Source organism: Marmota marmota, unplaced genomic scaffold, assembly GCF_001458135.2.
Source record: "Marmota marmota marmota unplaced genomic scaffold, marMar, whole genome shotgun sequence".
In the NCBI taxonomy this organism is placed as follows: domain Eukaryota; kingdom Metazoa; phylum Chordata; class Mammalia; order Rodentia; family Sciuridae; genus Marmota; species Marmota marmota.
Window position 1 is genome coordinate 1,920,518 of NW_025999913.1, and position 15,354 is coordinate 1,935,871.

General features: G+C 38.8%; 1 protein-coding gene across 2 annotated transcripts; it reads right to left on the minus strand.

Moving 5' to 3' along the window:
- Positions 1–4,369: 4,369 nt before the first annotated feature.
- Rpp40 (ribonuclease P/MRP subunit p40) lies at positions 4,370–13,484 on the minus strand. Of its 2 annotated transcripts, XM_015493977.2 has the most exons (8): positions 13,300–13,483; positions 11,915–12,059; positions 10,564–10,632; positions 9,588–9,683; positions 8,610–8,735; positions 6,196–6,394; positions 5,934–6,068; positions 4,370–4,598 (listed from the first exon to the last, which is right to left on the minus strand). In XM_015493977.2, the coding sequence occupies exons 1-8, from the start codon at positions 13,420–13,422 to the stop codon at positions 4,400–4,402; spliced, it is 1,092 nt and encodes a 363-aa protein (XP_015349463.1). In that variant the 5' UTR covers positions 13,423–13,483; the 3' UTR covers positions 4,370–4,399. The 2 variants fall into 2 exon arrangements, with proteins under 2 accessions (XP_015349463.1, XP_048655686.1); XM_048799729.1 differs by lacking the exon at positions 8,610–8,735 and having other exon boundaries at positions 13,300–13,484.
- Between the last annotated feature and the right edge of the window lie 1,870 nt (positions 13,485–15,354).

Consider the following 15,354-nt stretch of genomic DNA (forward strand, 5'->3'; position numbering starts at 1 on the left):
ATTCCTTTGGTTTGAAACTCTGTGCCTCCCTCTATACCAACAACTCTTAGATTTGGTCTTTTGATGCTGTCCCATAATTCTTGGATGTTCTGTTCATGGTTTCTTACTATCTTCACTGTGTGATCAACTTTATGTTCCAGATTGTATACTTTGTCTTCATTATCTGACGTCCTTTCTTCCAAGTGGCCTAGTCTGTTGGTCATACTTTCTATTGGGTTTTTCATTTGGTTTATTGTATCCTTCATTTCAAGGATTTCTAATGACCTACCCTGGATCTAGGTTCCCGCAATTTGGTGTGGGCGGATTTAGGCAGGGCCTGACCTGCCCCAGTAGTCTGCTGGTTGGAAGGGGCAGTCTTGTGCTGGAGGCTGGGCTCCAGTGGGTGTGTGCTGGTGGCAGGATGGAGCTTGATATTTTTATGGTATTACAAATGTTGATTTTTTAAAATTTTAGTTGGATATCATTTATTGTTTCTTGCCCAATTGCACAGTCTAGAGCCTCCAATATGTTGAACAGAAGTGGTTAAGAGCAGACATCCCCAATTCATTCTTCACATGGGGGAAATGTTCAGGCTTTCATAATTATTACAGCTGTAAGGATTTTGTAGTTGTCTTTCATCAGGTTGAATAAGCTCCTTTTATTCTTAATTTGTTTACTTGAAAGCTGGATTTTATTAACTGTTTTATTTTCCATATTCAGATGATTACATGACTATTCTTGTTTAGTTCATTTATATAAGTAGTTACATTGATTAATTTCTGAATGTTAAATCAAGCCAGTGTTCCTTGGATAAATTTCATTTGATCAGGATATGTTACTTCAGTCTTATACTGCAAGACTCAAATTGTAAGAGTCGTTCAGAATTTTCACTGTATGTTCATGAATAATATTGGCCTGTAGTTTTCTTCTAACATGTTTGACAAGTACCAGGGTGATTTTGGCCTCATAGAATGAGTTGGAAGTCTGTCCTTTTCCATTTTTTCAGAATAGTTTGCAAAGAATGGCATTATTTCTGCTAACTGGAGCCATTAAAGCCACTTGGGACCTAGATTGCTTTTGTACAAAGGTTTCAAACCACAATTTTAATTTCTTAAATAGATGCAGTGTTATAAAGTTATCTGTTTCTTCTTGAGTGAGCTGTGTAACTTGTGCCTTTCAAGTATTTTGTCAAGTTCTACATTGCTGAATTTATTGGGATAAACATATTCCCATTCTAATAGTCTTTTACTCTCCTTTTATATCTGTGGAATCTTTAATGATGTCACCTTTCTCATTCCCAATATTAGTAATGTGTTCCTTGTTTCTCTTCTCCCTGATCAATCTGGTTGGACATTCTATTCTTTCATTTAATCTTCCCAAATAAGCTTTTGGATCCATTGATTTTTCTCTAAGTTTTTTATTTCAATGAATTGTACTTGTTCATTATTCCCTTTCTTTTACTTGCTGGGGATTTAATTTTATCTTTCTAGTTTCTTAAATAAGCAGCTCATTTGAGATCTTTTTCTAATATAGGTATTTGAATGCTAAAAATTGCAGTCTAATACTGCTTTAGTGGCAACCCATAATTTTGATTTTAAGTTTTTATTCACTTTACTTTTTAATTTCCCTTCAGACTTCTTCTTTGACCTACAGGTTACTGAGTTAGTTTTCAAATATTGGGATGGGGAGTTTCAAGGGTCTTTCTGGTAATGATTTCTAATAATTCTATTCTGGTCAGAAAATAGACACCATATAATAAATACTTTTGAATTTCAGATGTTTTTGATGAGCCATGGTACAGTCTATCTCCTTAAATATTCCATGTTTAGTTGATACTGTTGGGCAAAACTTTTATACTCTTACTGATTTCAGGATACTCATTAATTATTGAGAGGTGTATTAAAATCTGATATTTGCCATTTTACTATTTCTCCTTGCAATTCTAAAGTTTTTACTATATGCATTTTGAAGTTTGTTATCAGGTGCCAAAACTGTCTCGTTCTTTAGTTGACTGCTGTCAGTTATGGTAACATTCTTTGTTCTGAAACCTATTTTGAAATAAATATAGCCACTCCAGCTTTCACTTAAAAGTGTTAGTATATCTTTTTCCTAACCTTTTAATCTATTTGTACTTTTATATCAAAATAACTTTTCTCATAGGCAGCATATAGTTGAGTCTTTTTTTTTCAACCCAATCTTTTTTAAAACCCTGCCTTTTAAAAAAAATATTTCTTTAGTTGTAGATGAGCACAATACCTTTATTTTACTTATTTATTTTTATGTGGTGCTGACTTTTTTTGAGACGGGGTCTCACTAAGTTGCTTAGGGCCTCACTAAGTTACTGAGGCTGGCTTTGAACTCACCATCCTCCTGCCTCAGCCTCCTGAGTCGCACCTGGCACAACACTCTACATTTAAATGACAATAAAGCACTTGTACTGTCTAAGAATCCAACAACTGTATGCATCTCCTCTACTAGTCTTTCAAAGCCTTTGTGGTCATCGACTTCATTTTTACATATAAATCTCATGCAACTTTATTATTTTTGTTTAAATAACTATTTTTAAAGAGATTTAAAAAACAGTAAATCATATAATTATCCATGTTGTTCTATTTCCAGTGCTCTTCGTTCTTTTGTGCGGGCATTTTCCCTCTGACTGAAGGACATCCTTTAATTTTTCTTATCTTGTGGGCCCCCAGGTAATAGCCTTTGAGCTTTTACAAGTCTGAGAATGTCTTTATTTCTTGTGTTATTCTCTTTGCACTGGTGTCTGGTCCGCTGTTGAACTAATCATTTGAACTTTCAATTTCAATTATGATATTTTTCATTCCAGGACTTCTACTTGGCACTTTTCCCAGTCTTCTTGGTTATTTTTAAAATCATGCTCTTTAATCCTCATTTAAGTATAAAACACATTTTACATTGTGTTTGGTTAACTCCAAGTCTTTGTGGCTCTGCTCCTGTTCATTTTTTTCTGCTGGCTCTTACCTATTTTATGTGTTGGTGACTTTTGACTATATATGCGTATATTCCTTGAAACTCTAAGGGCAGTCTGGTTTGCTCCTGCGTTGTCTGCAAGGCACTAAACCATTATCACTTTAAATATATTCTCTAAGAGAGAGGCTTTCCCTCAGGAGATATCTTGCATGCTGTCCCGGGGGCTGCAGGGGTGAGAGAAGCAGGCAGGTTTGTTCATCGTTTGCCTTCACAGTGCGTCTGTGCTTTGAGGTCTCAGCTTTAAATTCTCCACATGGTTCTTCTCCCTGGGCAGGCTCCGGGCTTTGTCTGCTGTTCTGTTGCCTCCTCCCCCACCAGGTTGTAAAAAGAAATGTTTATTTTGACATTTGGCAAATATATTAAGGGGGAAAAGTAGCATCAATGCTCTTAATTACTTTGGGTTCCTGCTTCCATTAAAAACAAATCAAAAAACAAAACAACCTAGGGCTTGGGACATGGCTCAGAGATAAGGCAGCTTGCCTAGCAAGGCCCTGGGTTCAAACCCCAGCACTGGGAGAGAAAAATCTGCTTTTGAGAACTCTTACAAACTCATCGACTTTAAAAAAATGGTTCTTCTTATGTATTTTGGGAGTTTTTGCTGTTTTCAGCTGGTCCCTATCAGCGATGTTGCTGGAAATAAAATCCTTTCAATTTGTCCTCTACTACTTTCTACATCCACAGATCTCCTCCTGCTCCAGAGAGCGTGAGAACACACACAAGGAGCCAGGCTGACCCGAGATCAGATCTCAGGTCTACCACCAGCACTACCTTGGTAGCTTACTTACACTCTGCCTCAGTCTTCTCAGAGGGCTGGTGAGAGAATTTCATGAAGTTCATATGTGAATAGCTCTGATGATAAGGAATAACCCTTGTAAGGATGATACAGGATTTCTTTTTGTTATGTGAAAAAGTTGTAATGAGTAACAGATACACCTTGCCCAACTGTCCAACTCCCCTGCTTCCTACCATTCCAGCCTGCTCTTCTAGACAGTAAGCCACAAACCTGTGCTTATTGATGGGAGAAATCAACTTCGACTGACGGGCTGGATGACCAGCCCAGCTGTTGTCACAGATGGATCCCATTCCAGAACAGAGTGCTAGAGAATGTTGATTTGAGAAATGTTGTCATTATACAGACCTGAGTGGTCACACATTCTTTTTCAATTAAGAAATATGAAGCTGTGTTTGTGTATGCACTTCTGTAATCCCAGCTACTCAAGAGGCTGAGGAAGGAGATTTCAAGTTCAAAACCAGTCTTAGTGAGATGCTGATTCAAAATAAAAAATAAAAAGGGCTGGAGATGTAGTTCAATGATAGAGCACCCTGGATCCAATCCCAGTACCACAAAAAACAACACACACACACACAAAATGAAGAAATCTGAAAACAAGCATAAATATAAACAAACATGATTTTGGATTTTTTATGGTGGACAATTATCATTTGCCCCAACAGCCATCTGAAGCCAATAGTCCTGATTATTAAAAATCACGAAGTTGTATAAATGTTCTCCTCCTTTCCAAAAACCATGTTCATTTTCTCTCCATGAAACCGGGCTGTCTGCAAAGCCTTGGACCGATAATGTAACCCATGGAGCTAACTTTGGTTCATCAAAGTAGTGACTGAAAAAGAAAGAGAACTCTTAGCAAACAGGGAGATTCAGGAATGTCCACATTTAAAAACAATTGACTCAGCATAAGTAGTATTTCTAATTTCTAAGGAAGCTTAGACTTTTGCTTTAATTTATAAAAATTAGATGCAATTAAATTCCTGATGCTATATTGTGAATTTCATGAAGTTCAACTAATACACAGTGCATAAAACAAAACTCCATCAGTTCCAATCCCTATTCTGGAAGATCATTTAAGATTAAAAGAACAAAAAACACCACACAGTGTATAGTTTCTCTCCCATCAAGAGTGCTGTTCTCCATCTCTGTTCACTGAAACAATGCAGAATAATTCACCAGATTTTTAAAACCCAACCTTCTTATTAAAGAAAATCAAAGTCCTAAACTAGTAAGTGTGAAAAAGGATGTTTGATTTAAAAAGGAAAACCCTGAAGATTTACATCTTAGACATTTTAAAAGTAGACTGGGGTTTTAGCGCAGTGGTTGAGCACTTTGCCTCACATGCATGGGACACTGGGTTTGATCCTCAGCACCACATAAAAAAGTCTATATATAAATAAAATAGAGATATTGTGTCCATCTACAACTAAAAAATTTTTTTAAAAAAGACTGAGAAGAACAGAATGCTAGAGAATGTTGATTTCAGAAATGTTGTCATTATACAAAGGGTTATAAGCGTGAATATTATTATAATATTAAATATTATATTATTGAATATAATATTATATTATTATAAGCTTTATTATTATAAAGAGGATTATGTTCAAATTTCACTAGGGATGTGAGCGTCCTCATATCAGACACAATGTATACATTTTATTAATACAGTACATCCCAAATGAAAAAAAACCTATACTATTCTATAAAATACTTAGAATCTTATTAATGCCTAGTGATTCACAGAATTTTAGACTGGAACACATCTCAGATATGATTTGGATTCAGAAATGATCAGCTCTTTTCCACTCCATTTTTGAATGAGAGATTTTGCAGAATTGCAATACTTAAAATAGATCATAATTTGTCACACAGAATGTTACTGTGTTTTTAAGTCATATAACTTGGACTGCACCAAAAAATGGCCCAGGGAGGCAGAACCAGGAAAATGAGCAGTTTGTTTTCCAGAAGCATTTAACCACTTGGTAGTAACATTTCCCTAAGAGCATTTTAATTACGCCATTTAAGATGATGAAGTCACTATACTTTCAGCCCAAGCAATGAAAAAAGAGGAAAGGTGTGTGCAGGGCCCTGCCTGGGGAACACCAGCACTGTTCTCACCATGACACCACGGCACCAACACGCACGATAGAGAAGACAGAGTTCTTACCACAGCTGTTCCAGTAGGACAGAGATCTTCTCTGGAAGTATGAAACCAGTGATTGTACACAAATGAGCTTGGGCCACCACTGTGCTTGGTTGGGGACAGCAAAAGTTCGATATGAAATTATCAGGCTCGTTATTTCTGCCACAAAGAAAAAAAAAGATAACATATTTTTAGCCACTACATAATCAAATCCAAAGTATTAAACTGCTATTAAAAACATGCAACAAGCAGACCCCCACCAGACCCACGGAGTTCAGATACGCACAGGTCTGCATTACAGAAGACACCTCCAAGCCAGTCCAAGAGCTCTAGGGCACTGCAGGACGTCTCGGGCTCTCCCCTGAGCTCACCGCTCTGTAGCACTGGGCACTGGAGATCGCTCAATGTGCTCATTGATACTTTGGGCTGATGCTCCTGAATTTGGTATTTAGAAAAGAATGACAACATCGCTGATTCTTCTGCACCTTAAAACACACCACATAAGGCCACATGAATATGTAAAAACATTCACTGAATCCCTGAAACAACCCCACTCTCTTTTGAGTTATGGGAAACAGGCAAATGGAAGTAAAAATGGAGGCTGTGCAAAGCTGCATTCAAATCAAAACCATTTCAAGTTGCTTTCAGCTCCTTGTGCTCCAATTCTGTGAACATTCACCATCGTTCACACTTTTCTGTAAATGTACACTTTCAGATTGGATCCAAATTAGTCTCATCGTTTATTCTAATAAGAAAATTTCAATTTAAGACACAGACCCCAAAGCATTCCTTATGTCTGAGTAACAGTGAACACTACAGACAGAGAGCATGTTTACACAATCTCTGTACAGGAAACAGAAGAGAAAGTAAACGATGACAGAATCTCATTCAAGCTTGCCGTTGAACACCCAGTAACCCAATGTATTTTTTTAGAGATGTTTATGTAGCTTGCAGCCTTCGAATACAGAAATAGGGACCCCCTCCAGAGCAAAGGATAGATAGGCTTGCTTACCATCCAGTATAATGAAAAAAAAGTCTTGCTCCCTTATCTCTGGGCAGAGATCAGCAGGCTTACTGCTCATCATAAAAGGTTTGAGTTCCTTAAGCTCTGGGTTCCTCTCCTGTAACTGGGTTCCTCTCCTGTAATGTAACCCACTGCATGCGCAAGCATTACTGGATCAACTTTATGTCATCCTATGGGTGCTAGGACTCGGTGAAAGGGTGCAAATGCTGATTCTCTGTGTGATAGTTAATTTTAGGTGTCAACTTACTGGTAAAGTATTATTTATAGATGTGTCTGTGAGGGTGCTTCCAGAGGAAAATGGCATGTGAGTCAGTGGACTAAGTAGGGAAGATCCACCCTCAGTGTGGGTGGGCACCATTCAATTGGCTGAGGGGCCCAGACAGAACAAAAAGGCAGAAGACAGGCAAATTCACTCTTTCCTTTAACTGGGACATCCAGCTTCTCTGGCCTGGGAACTCCACACGCCAGAACTGGTAGGCCCCCCAGGTTCACAGGCCTTTGGCTTTGGATTGAGAATGATACTGTCAGCTTGCTTAGTCCTGAGGCCTCTTTTTTTTGGACTGGCATCCTTGTGTCTTCAGCTTACAGACGGTCTATCATGGGACTTCTCAGCCTCTGTGACTGCATGAACCAATTCCCCTAATAAGCCCCCTCCTATCTCCCTCTCCCCTTCCCTCCTAATTAACTTTTGTCTTTCTGAGAATCTAACACTTTCTGGCTACTCTTATTGCTATGAGGAATCAAGTTTTTTTTTTTTGTCTCTGACCCAGGAGTCTCATGTTCTGCCAGTAGGGTAAAATCTCAGACTTTTCACAGTTCCTGAGAAATTCTGAAATAGGAGTCTTAGGAACACATCCAGAACCTATTGTATAGGGAATCCTCATAGAAGACTTCAAGTGACTGAAACTTCAGTAAGTCCCTCTGCCCATTTTTATATGACAAGTGCCAAAGAATTACAGAACCAGAAGTCATGGGAGCAACTTGGGCAACCCAGTGACCAGGAACTTCCCATGAAGAGCAGATACATGGACCTATTTCCAAAAGGGACCGACGTGCTTCCTTAGCCTCTGAATGAGCGTACTATGCTTTTATAATTCTTAATGATTTGAGTCACTGTAATTATGTAATGGGCCAAAGATATACTTCTTAAAGCAGCAGTGTATGTGGCAGGGTGGCAGTTGGGAGCAGATTAACATATTTGATGAACATCAAATTTTGAACTAAATTTAGTATTCCAATCAATTAAAAGTCACAACAAACTGAATCTGACATGTAATGGTATGCCTGAGCTATTATCCTGCAATAATGAAAGAGCAGATCATATATATAATTATAATTAGTGTTAATTTAAAATATTCTAGCCAAGGCTGTTTGAGGGAATGGGAGGGAAGGAAGGGGAGAAATAGATAAAGCTGCTCTGAACCACTCTCAAGATCTCTGAATCTACATATAACCCAAGAAGATTGAGGTAGATGGCTAAGAGGTCTAGATTACCTTAAGCTATTGTCCTCAGAGATGGCAGAGGGCTAAAGCAATTTCCCTAATAATGTTTATACATTTATGTATAAATATTCTTTAATCATAGGAATAAATCAATATTCAATCTTTCACTACTCCTCTTATATTAACAGTTAGATTTCAAAATTGCTGTATATTACCTAACTTATTCTTCATACCTGTATGATGCCAAGCCAAAAGAAAATCGAATTTCATTGGCTTCTTTTCTTTGAAGGACCAACATATTCTTTCATACTTCTTAGAATTCAGGTTAAAGGATAAATCCATCAAATCAATGGAAACAACTTAAAAATGGAAACAGAAATATATTCATTCAAATATACATATCTTGCACTGTGGAGAAAGTGTAATATTAAAAAGTCTAATATTTTGGAAGCTTTATAAATAGTAAAAATCACTTTATTCTTTTGGTACTCCCTTTATTGTACCAAGTCAAAAAAAAATTCCTTCAGTGGGCATTTCTAGCATTGAGAACTATAACAATGCAATATATATTTGTAGATGGACACAATACCTTTATTTTATTTATTTATTTTTATGTAGTGCTGAGGATCAAACCCAGTGCCTTACATGTGCAAGGCAAGTGCTCTACCTCTGAGCCCCGGTCCCAGCCTCCACAACACGTTTTAATTCATATTTTTCCTCTGTCAAAGACCAATGGCAGAAGTCCTCAAAAGGTCAACTCTAATCCACTTATGGATGTGGCAGTTTTAACTACTGATGTCCACACCAGATACTGTCAGAAGAACTATATCTCTTTAGAAATGTAAATTTCTACTAGTAACTGTAAAGATCTGGTGAAATTAAAGGAAACTCTTCATTAAGTCATAAACTCTTATCTTGGATTGACTTCTTTGGATTTTTGACCTATAACATACTTGTCTAATGGACTGCCCAATTCTATGATCTTGATAAAATGTAGCCCTCAGCTGAAGAGAAATGCAACAGACTTAATAGCTTCATCTTATCCTCAGTGAAACTCAACCCATCACTCCTTGAATCAGAGATTTTAAACACAAGAAGGAGCTATGGTTTTCTGAACAAAGAGATCAGAGGCAATTTAAATGTTTAAATCTAATTGCTTCAGGAAGATTCCTGACTTGTTACAAACTGATGGGATATTACATAATACTTACTAAATTTCATAATTTTTCTGCCAGAATACTGAGATGGATGACCCTGAAGTCCAGTTTCTTCATAAGTATCTTTATCCAGTGATAAAATTAACTTCCCTATAAATCAAATAGTTTCCATGAAAGAGATGCTAAAAACATGACTTACGTTCTCTAAGAATGAAAGACGATTAAGCAGCTAGATATCAATGTAATAAACTGCACACAATGACCTTATTTATAATATCTGGATATTATTTATACATGTATACACATAAGGATATTATAATAATGAAACTAGAAACAATCTAAATTTCTATTAAAGAAGGAACAGTTAAATCATGGCATATACATTATTTCTAATATCTTTAAGACATTAAAAATTGTGAGTTAAAATTTAGGAACCTAGAATATATGCAATATATTCTATTGCATATTCAATAAATGTTTGGAAAATTCAATTTTTGGGAGGTGGGTACCAGGGACTCAACTCAGGGGCACTCGACCACTGAGTCACACTCCCAGCCCTATTTTGTATTTTAGTTAGGACACTGAGTTGCTAAGTGCCACACTTTTGCTGAGGCAGACTTTGAACTTACGATCCTCCTACTTCAGCCTGCCGAGCTGCTGGAATTACAGGTGTGAGCCATTGTGCCCAGCTTGGAAAATTCAATTTTAAAAAAATGTGGTCATAAGTATATTGCACTGATATGGAGAGATGTCTATGATCTGTAGCTTGGGAAAAGAGAACACTGAGAAATAATGTATGATACAATTTATGTTTTAAAAGAAAGAACATTTATATGTGTTTATAAATTCATAGAAAATCTCTGGAAGAATAAATACCAAAATGTTAGTAGTTCCTTCAAGAAAAGGAGTGAGTTTAGAGGGAGGGAGAACCTTTACTTTGCTTGTATAGATGTACATGATCTGATTTTTTTGGTTATTGGTTTTATATGTATTTCTTTTATAATTAAAGAAAGAAGAAAATGAGTGTTACCATTTGGAAGCAGGGCAACAGTATTATCTTCATCAATATTTGTATTGTATGTTAGTGCATAGCACGAACCTAGAAGAGGAGAAATTAAGACAAAAGAAGAAATTATATCTGTAAAATGTTGGTAGATGATTCTCACATGACAACAAAGCCTTCAGGTAAGTAACAATCAGTACCTACCACTGCTTTCGTTCACTCCATAAACCCAACATGTGCCACAGGTAATTTGGAACATAAAGAAGGCCAAAGTTCCAGCTATTTCACCCACAGCCCCATCCCCCACTGTTAAGGGCCTATTTTTGCAAGTTCACTATCATTAGGCAGAAAATGGATTCAGAATGAAAGATGTATCTTTGGGGTTACCAGCAGAAAGTCACAAAGTACAAGACTAGAATTTTAGGTCAATATTCAAAGGCTACTAAGCCTTTCCCCCATCTGTTAAAAGGGGACCATAGGCCTGCTTCACAGAGGTATTGCTAGCTGTTGTTAAATTTGGTAAGATATTTAAAAGTGTTAAAAGTGTTAACTATTGTTTAATTTGGTAAGATATATTAAAATACTTATTGCTACAATAAGTGTTCCCACCATTAATAAAATAGTATCAGGCTTCAAAACAAAGGTAAGATGTTCAGTGTCATAAGTAGCTCCAGCAGAGTCAGATGAGAGTGTACAAATAACTAGAATTCTTCACAGGGAGAATTTTTGCCCACTCTAGCGGAGAGGACAATTGTAGGGGCTACAACAAGATAAGTCCATAGCCAGGTGCAGTGACTTACTAGGTGTCAGCAAAATCCCAAAAGACATTCTGAAACACAATTTAAACCAATGGCTCCAGGAAACTACCAGAACAAACCAGCCATTCCAGAAGATACAGCTGGGAATGGGGTAAACAGAGAAGATTCAGGGACACAAAAATCTAAAAGACAACACTGAACCACAAGGAGCATCTGGCCCTGTGAGCAGCAACTGTGGCTTCATCAGGAGACGGACCTTCTGAAACAGCTGCTATGGGGATAGCTGGAAGTGTTAGTACTTTGCAGCCACCCATCCAACAGCAGTGCATCTGAACACAGATCACCAGGCTCTTCTCTCCATGAATCTTTGTTGTAAACTGACAGACACCCTTATGTTATAACATTCTCATCCAGGACCTGGGGACAAATGTAATCAGTAACCACCACCCGAAGAGGACAGAGGAAACAGTAGGATGAGAATGCTGAGGGATGGGGAGTGATGCATGCATGTGACCCCAGGAAATATCCCCATGGATCTGTTTAAAACAAGAGAACCTGGTACTGTTCCCCATAAGTTCCTCATCTTGCCCTGTTCACAGACATTACATGTTTTTTCTTACCTTTCTTTACAAAAGTGTGGATAAATTCATGTGTAATTAATTCATGAAGAGGTAAATTCTTCACAAAGTAATACGGTCCAGTGTCCGTGACCAGGTTTTTCAGTTCTTTTGATAGCATTCCACATTCAGGAATGAGAAATGAAACCTATTGGAATGTGTAATATAAACAAGGTCTTATTTTCATGAAGATTAACATAAGTTTTTTAAGAAAAAAATATGAAAATTGCTCACTACAAGTTTCACTGAAAGTTATTAGATAAACATACTAAACAAGCCTCTTAAGTTAACCTACCAGTCTTAGGCAAAGAAAAATGTAACAATTTAAGTTTTGTATTTCTGCACTCAAACCTAGAGTACAGGAAAGAGACTGAACAAAAACATTTTAATGAAAAGATCTTATTCCCATTTTTTATCTTTTGCAGATGAGCAATGTATTTTATCTTTTTCTTCTCATTATTTTTAAAGAAATATAATTGAACGTCCCTAGATTTGTTTGCCCTAGTATCATCCTGAAATCAAAGGAACTAACTGTTTCTGGGTGACTAAGAAATTTAGGGACATTCAATTATTAAGAGGCTACACAGAAGCAGAAGTGCTCCTGGATGTTTCCATTTTCTAGACAGAGAAATACAACCGTCACCGACGAATTAAGGTATATATCCCTGACTACTGTCTGTGATGCGCGTTTCAACCAAAGCAGAAATATTAAAACCGAGCGGTTTCAAATGTTGCCCAAGCGCTCATATCTTGAAAATCCCTCCCTTAGAGCTCAAACGCCAGCCTCTTCCGAGGGATTAGGTCGTCACTTAATGTCACCGAGAAATCAATCAGGCCGATTAATTTAAAATGTAAGATGCTTATTTAAACCCTTAGTATCTCCAGGGTTTATTTGGAGTTTTTCGAGTATCAAACCAGCTCCTTCAAGCAGTTTAGAAAAACTGAGCACGAAGCTCTCCAAGGACCCCGAGGCACACAGGCGCAAGAGAAAATCAAGCTACGATTTAGGGGAGGGAGACAAGCTCGTGGCAGCCTTCGTTCTCTCCTCCCTCCCTCGTTCCCGCCTGGCTCTTCACAAGCTCTCTTAACACTCCGCGTGGGGCGGAGCAGATTTGGGGAGAGCAGCACCGACGCTTTGGGGAGGCGCATTCCTCCCAGTCCGTCCCTCTAGGGCTGCGCACCGCCCTGCACCCGACGCATGCTGGGAGTTGAAGTCCTGTAGCCCTGCAAGCAACCGGGCCGAGAAGCGAAGAGACTACGACTCCCAGCATGCCCAACGAAGGACACGCCCTCTCCCCGCCCCTGCGAGTGCGTCGGTAGCCCCGCCTTGCAAAGCTGAGAAAGAGCCTCTCTTTCCAAAACTGACTGCCCGCAGGAACCTAACTCACCCTGTAATTATGATAGTGCGTCTCCACGAGGTGCCGGTGGCGCGACTTGTCGTGGCTGAAGTTGGATTTCTCGCAGACCAGTAAGTGCCGGGGCGCCTCTCGCAGTCTGCGCAGCGTGGCCATGCTGTCTGCGATTCCGGGTGCTCGGCGTCTCTGAAGAGCTTGGGACGCCACGCCCCTTCTCTTTGCCACGCCCCTCCTCTTCGCCACGCCCCCCCGGGGCACGCGCAGTGACTGGTCCCTGCCACCGGAGTAGCGCGGGTGTCTGCAGTTTCTGAAGTGGCGAGAAGCGCGCGCTTAAACTCCCGATAGGTACTCGAAACTGTAAATTTGCTCTCAAATGGAAATAGTCGGTTCCTAGGAGCCTGGCACTCACCTTTCCAAAGCCACGTTCCCTTCACCCATTCCATCACTCCGCGCTGCCCTGAATCCTCCCTCAGGAGCCCCAGACTCTGAGGAGTGACTGTTCCCAGCCCGTGGAAGGAGGAGGAGGGAGGCCCGAAGTCGGAGATTCCGCTTACAGTTGGGGGAGCCTCCAAGCCACTTGCCAGGGGAGCACCCACACTACTTTCCCGAGTCCTCACAAAGTCTAGTCCGCAGGATTTTGTTATCCTATTGTGGACCTCTTGGCCATAACTCAGCCAATAGGACGTAACGTTTCCACTGGTCCTTCTCAAAATGTCAAGGAAGTTCGTGTAAGAAAATAATACACACTTTCTGCCCTATAACAGGACTCCTTTGGAGCCACTTCTAAAAGTCCTTCTTAAATATCCCCTTGGAACCATTTTCGAAAATGTGTTGCTTTGTGGCATTACAGGGAAAAATCTTTTTATTTTTATTTTTTACTTTGTTACTGGGGATTGAACTCAAGAGTCACTTAACCACTAAGCCATCTCCACCCTTTTTTGTTTTTTTATTTTGAGACAGGCTCTGGCTAAGTTGCTGAGGCTGGCCTGGAAGTTGCCATCTTCCTGTTTCAGCCTCCCGAGCTGCTGGGATTATGGGTGTGCGCCACCACGCCTGGCCTAACAGGGATAAACCTCTATAGTCATTTTTCCATTTAGTTTTTCTGATTAACTTTTAAGTACTACATTCGGTGTGCTTCTTTTTTACTAGAGCATTATAGTTATACGTGGTAGTTGGGTTCGTTTTGACTATGTGCTTTTTTTAATATTTATTTTTTAGTTTTAGGTGGACACAATATCTTTATTTTATTTTTATGTGGTGCTGAGGATCGAACCCAGTGCTTCACACATACTAGGCGAGCACTCTACCACTGAGCCACAGCCCCAGCCCTTGATTCTGGGCTTTTTAAATTGAAGAATCCATACCTCCAGTTCTGCACCGGGAGAATGCAAAACAGAACACTGGTGATACTTCATCCTGGAACATTAATTTTACCTCAGAATTTAGAAGAATAGGGTTTAGTAATTTACAAAGTAATTAAAATTTTAAAACCAAGACAAGGCTGGAAAGTCTTATGTCATTAATAACTGTTAGTAACATGTGCCTGAAATGCCAGCTTTTCTCCAAGAAAAAACTCCTCTAAGAACCTATTTCCTGCTGGGTGTACACCTGTATCCCATCACTTGGGAGGTGGAGGCAGGAAGATTAAAAGTTCAAGGCCAGCCTGAGCAACTTAGTAAGATTGCATCATAAAATAAAAAATAAAAAGAAGGGCTGTAGCTGAGTAATGAAGCACCCCTGAGTTCATTGTCCAGTACCATATAAGAGAGACAGGGAGGGAGGGAGAGAGAGAAGGAATATATTTCCCATTATTTTAAATAACAAAGTTATAAGGCATAGCAAGTCAACCAAAAAACTACCAATTTCCTGAATCATAGTATGGCACCTAGATGTAAGTAAGGTATCAATATCATGTTAAGATATAAAATGCTTAAACATTGCGTCTTTGGTTCCCTCACATTTCATATATCATTTTTGCTTTATAATGGCCTCTTCTTACTGTCTTCATTTATATATACACACACATACATATATGTATATACATATATATGTATGTGTGTGTGTGTGTGTGTGTTTTAGTTGTTGATG

What these genes read in the sequence shown, in the direction of transcription:
- Rpp40 (XM_015493977.2), bottom strand. Translation starts at nt 13,422, where the DNA reads ATGGCCACGCTGCGCAGACTGCGAGAGGCGCCCCGGCACTTACTGGTC. An exon ending in CCACACTTTTGTAAAGAAAG is followed by an intron (nt 10,633 to 11,914) that starts GTAAGAAAAAAC and finishes CTCCTCTTCTAG; the next exon opens with GTTCGTGCTATGCACTAACA. An exon ending in GTCCTACTGGAACAGCTGTG is followed by an intron (nt 4,599 to 5,933) that starts GTAAGAACTCTG and finishes TTTCTTTTTCAG; the next exon opens with TCACTACTTTGATGAACCAA.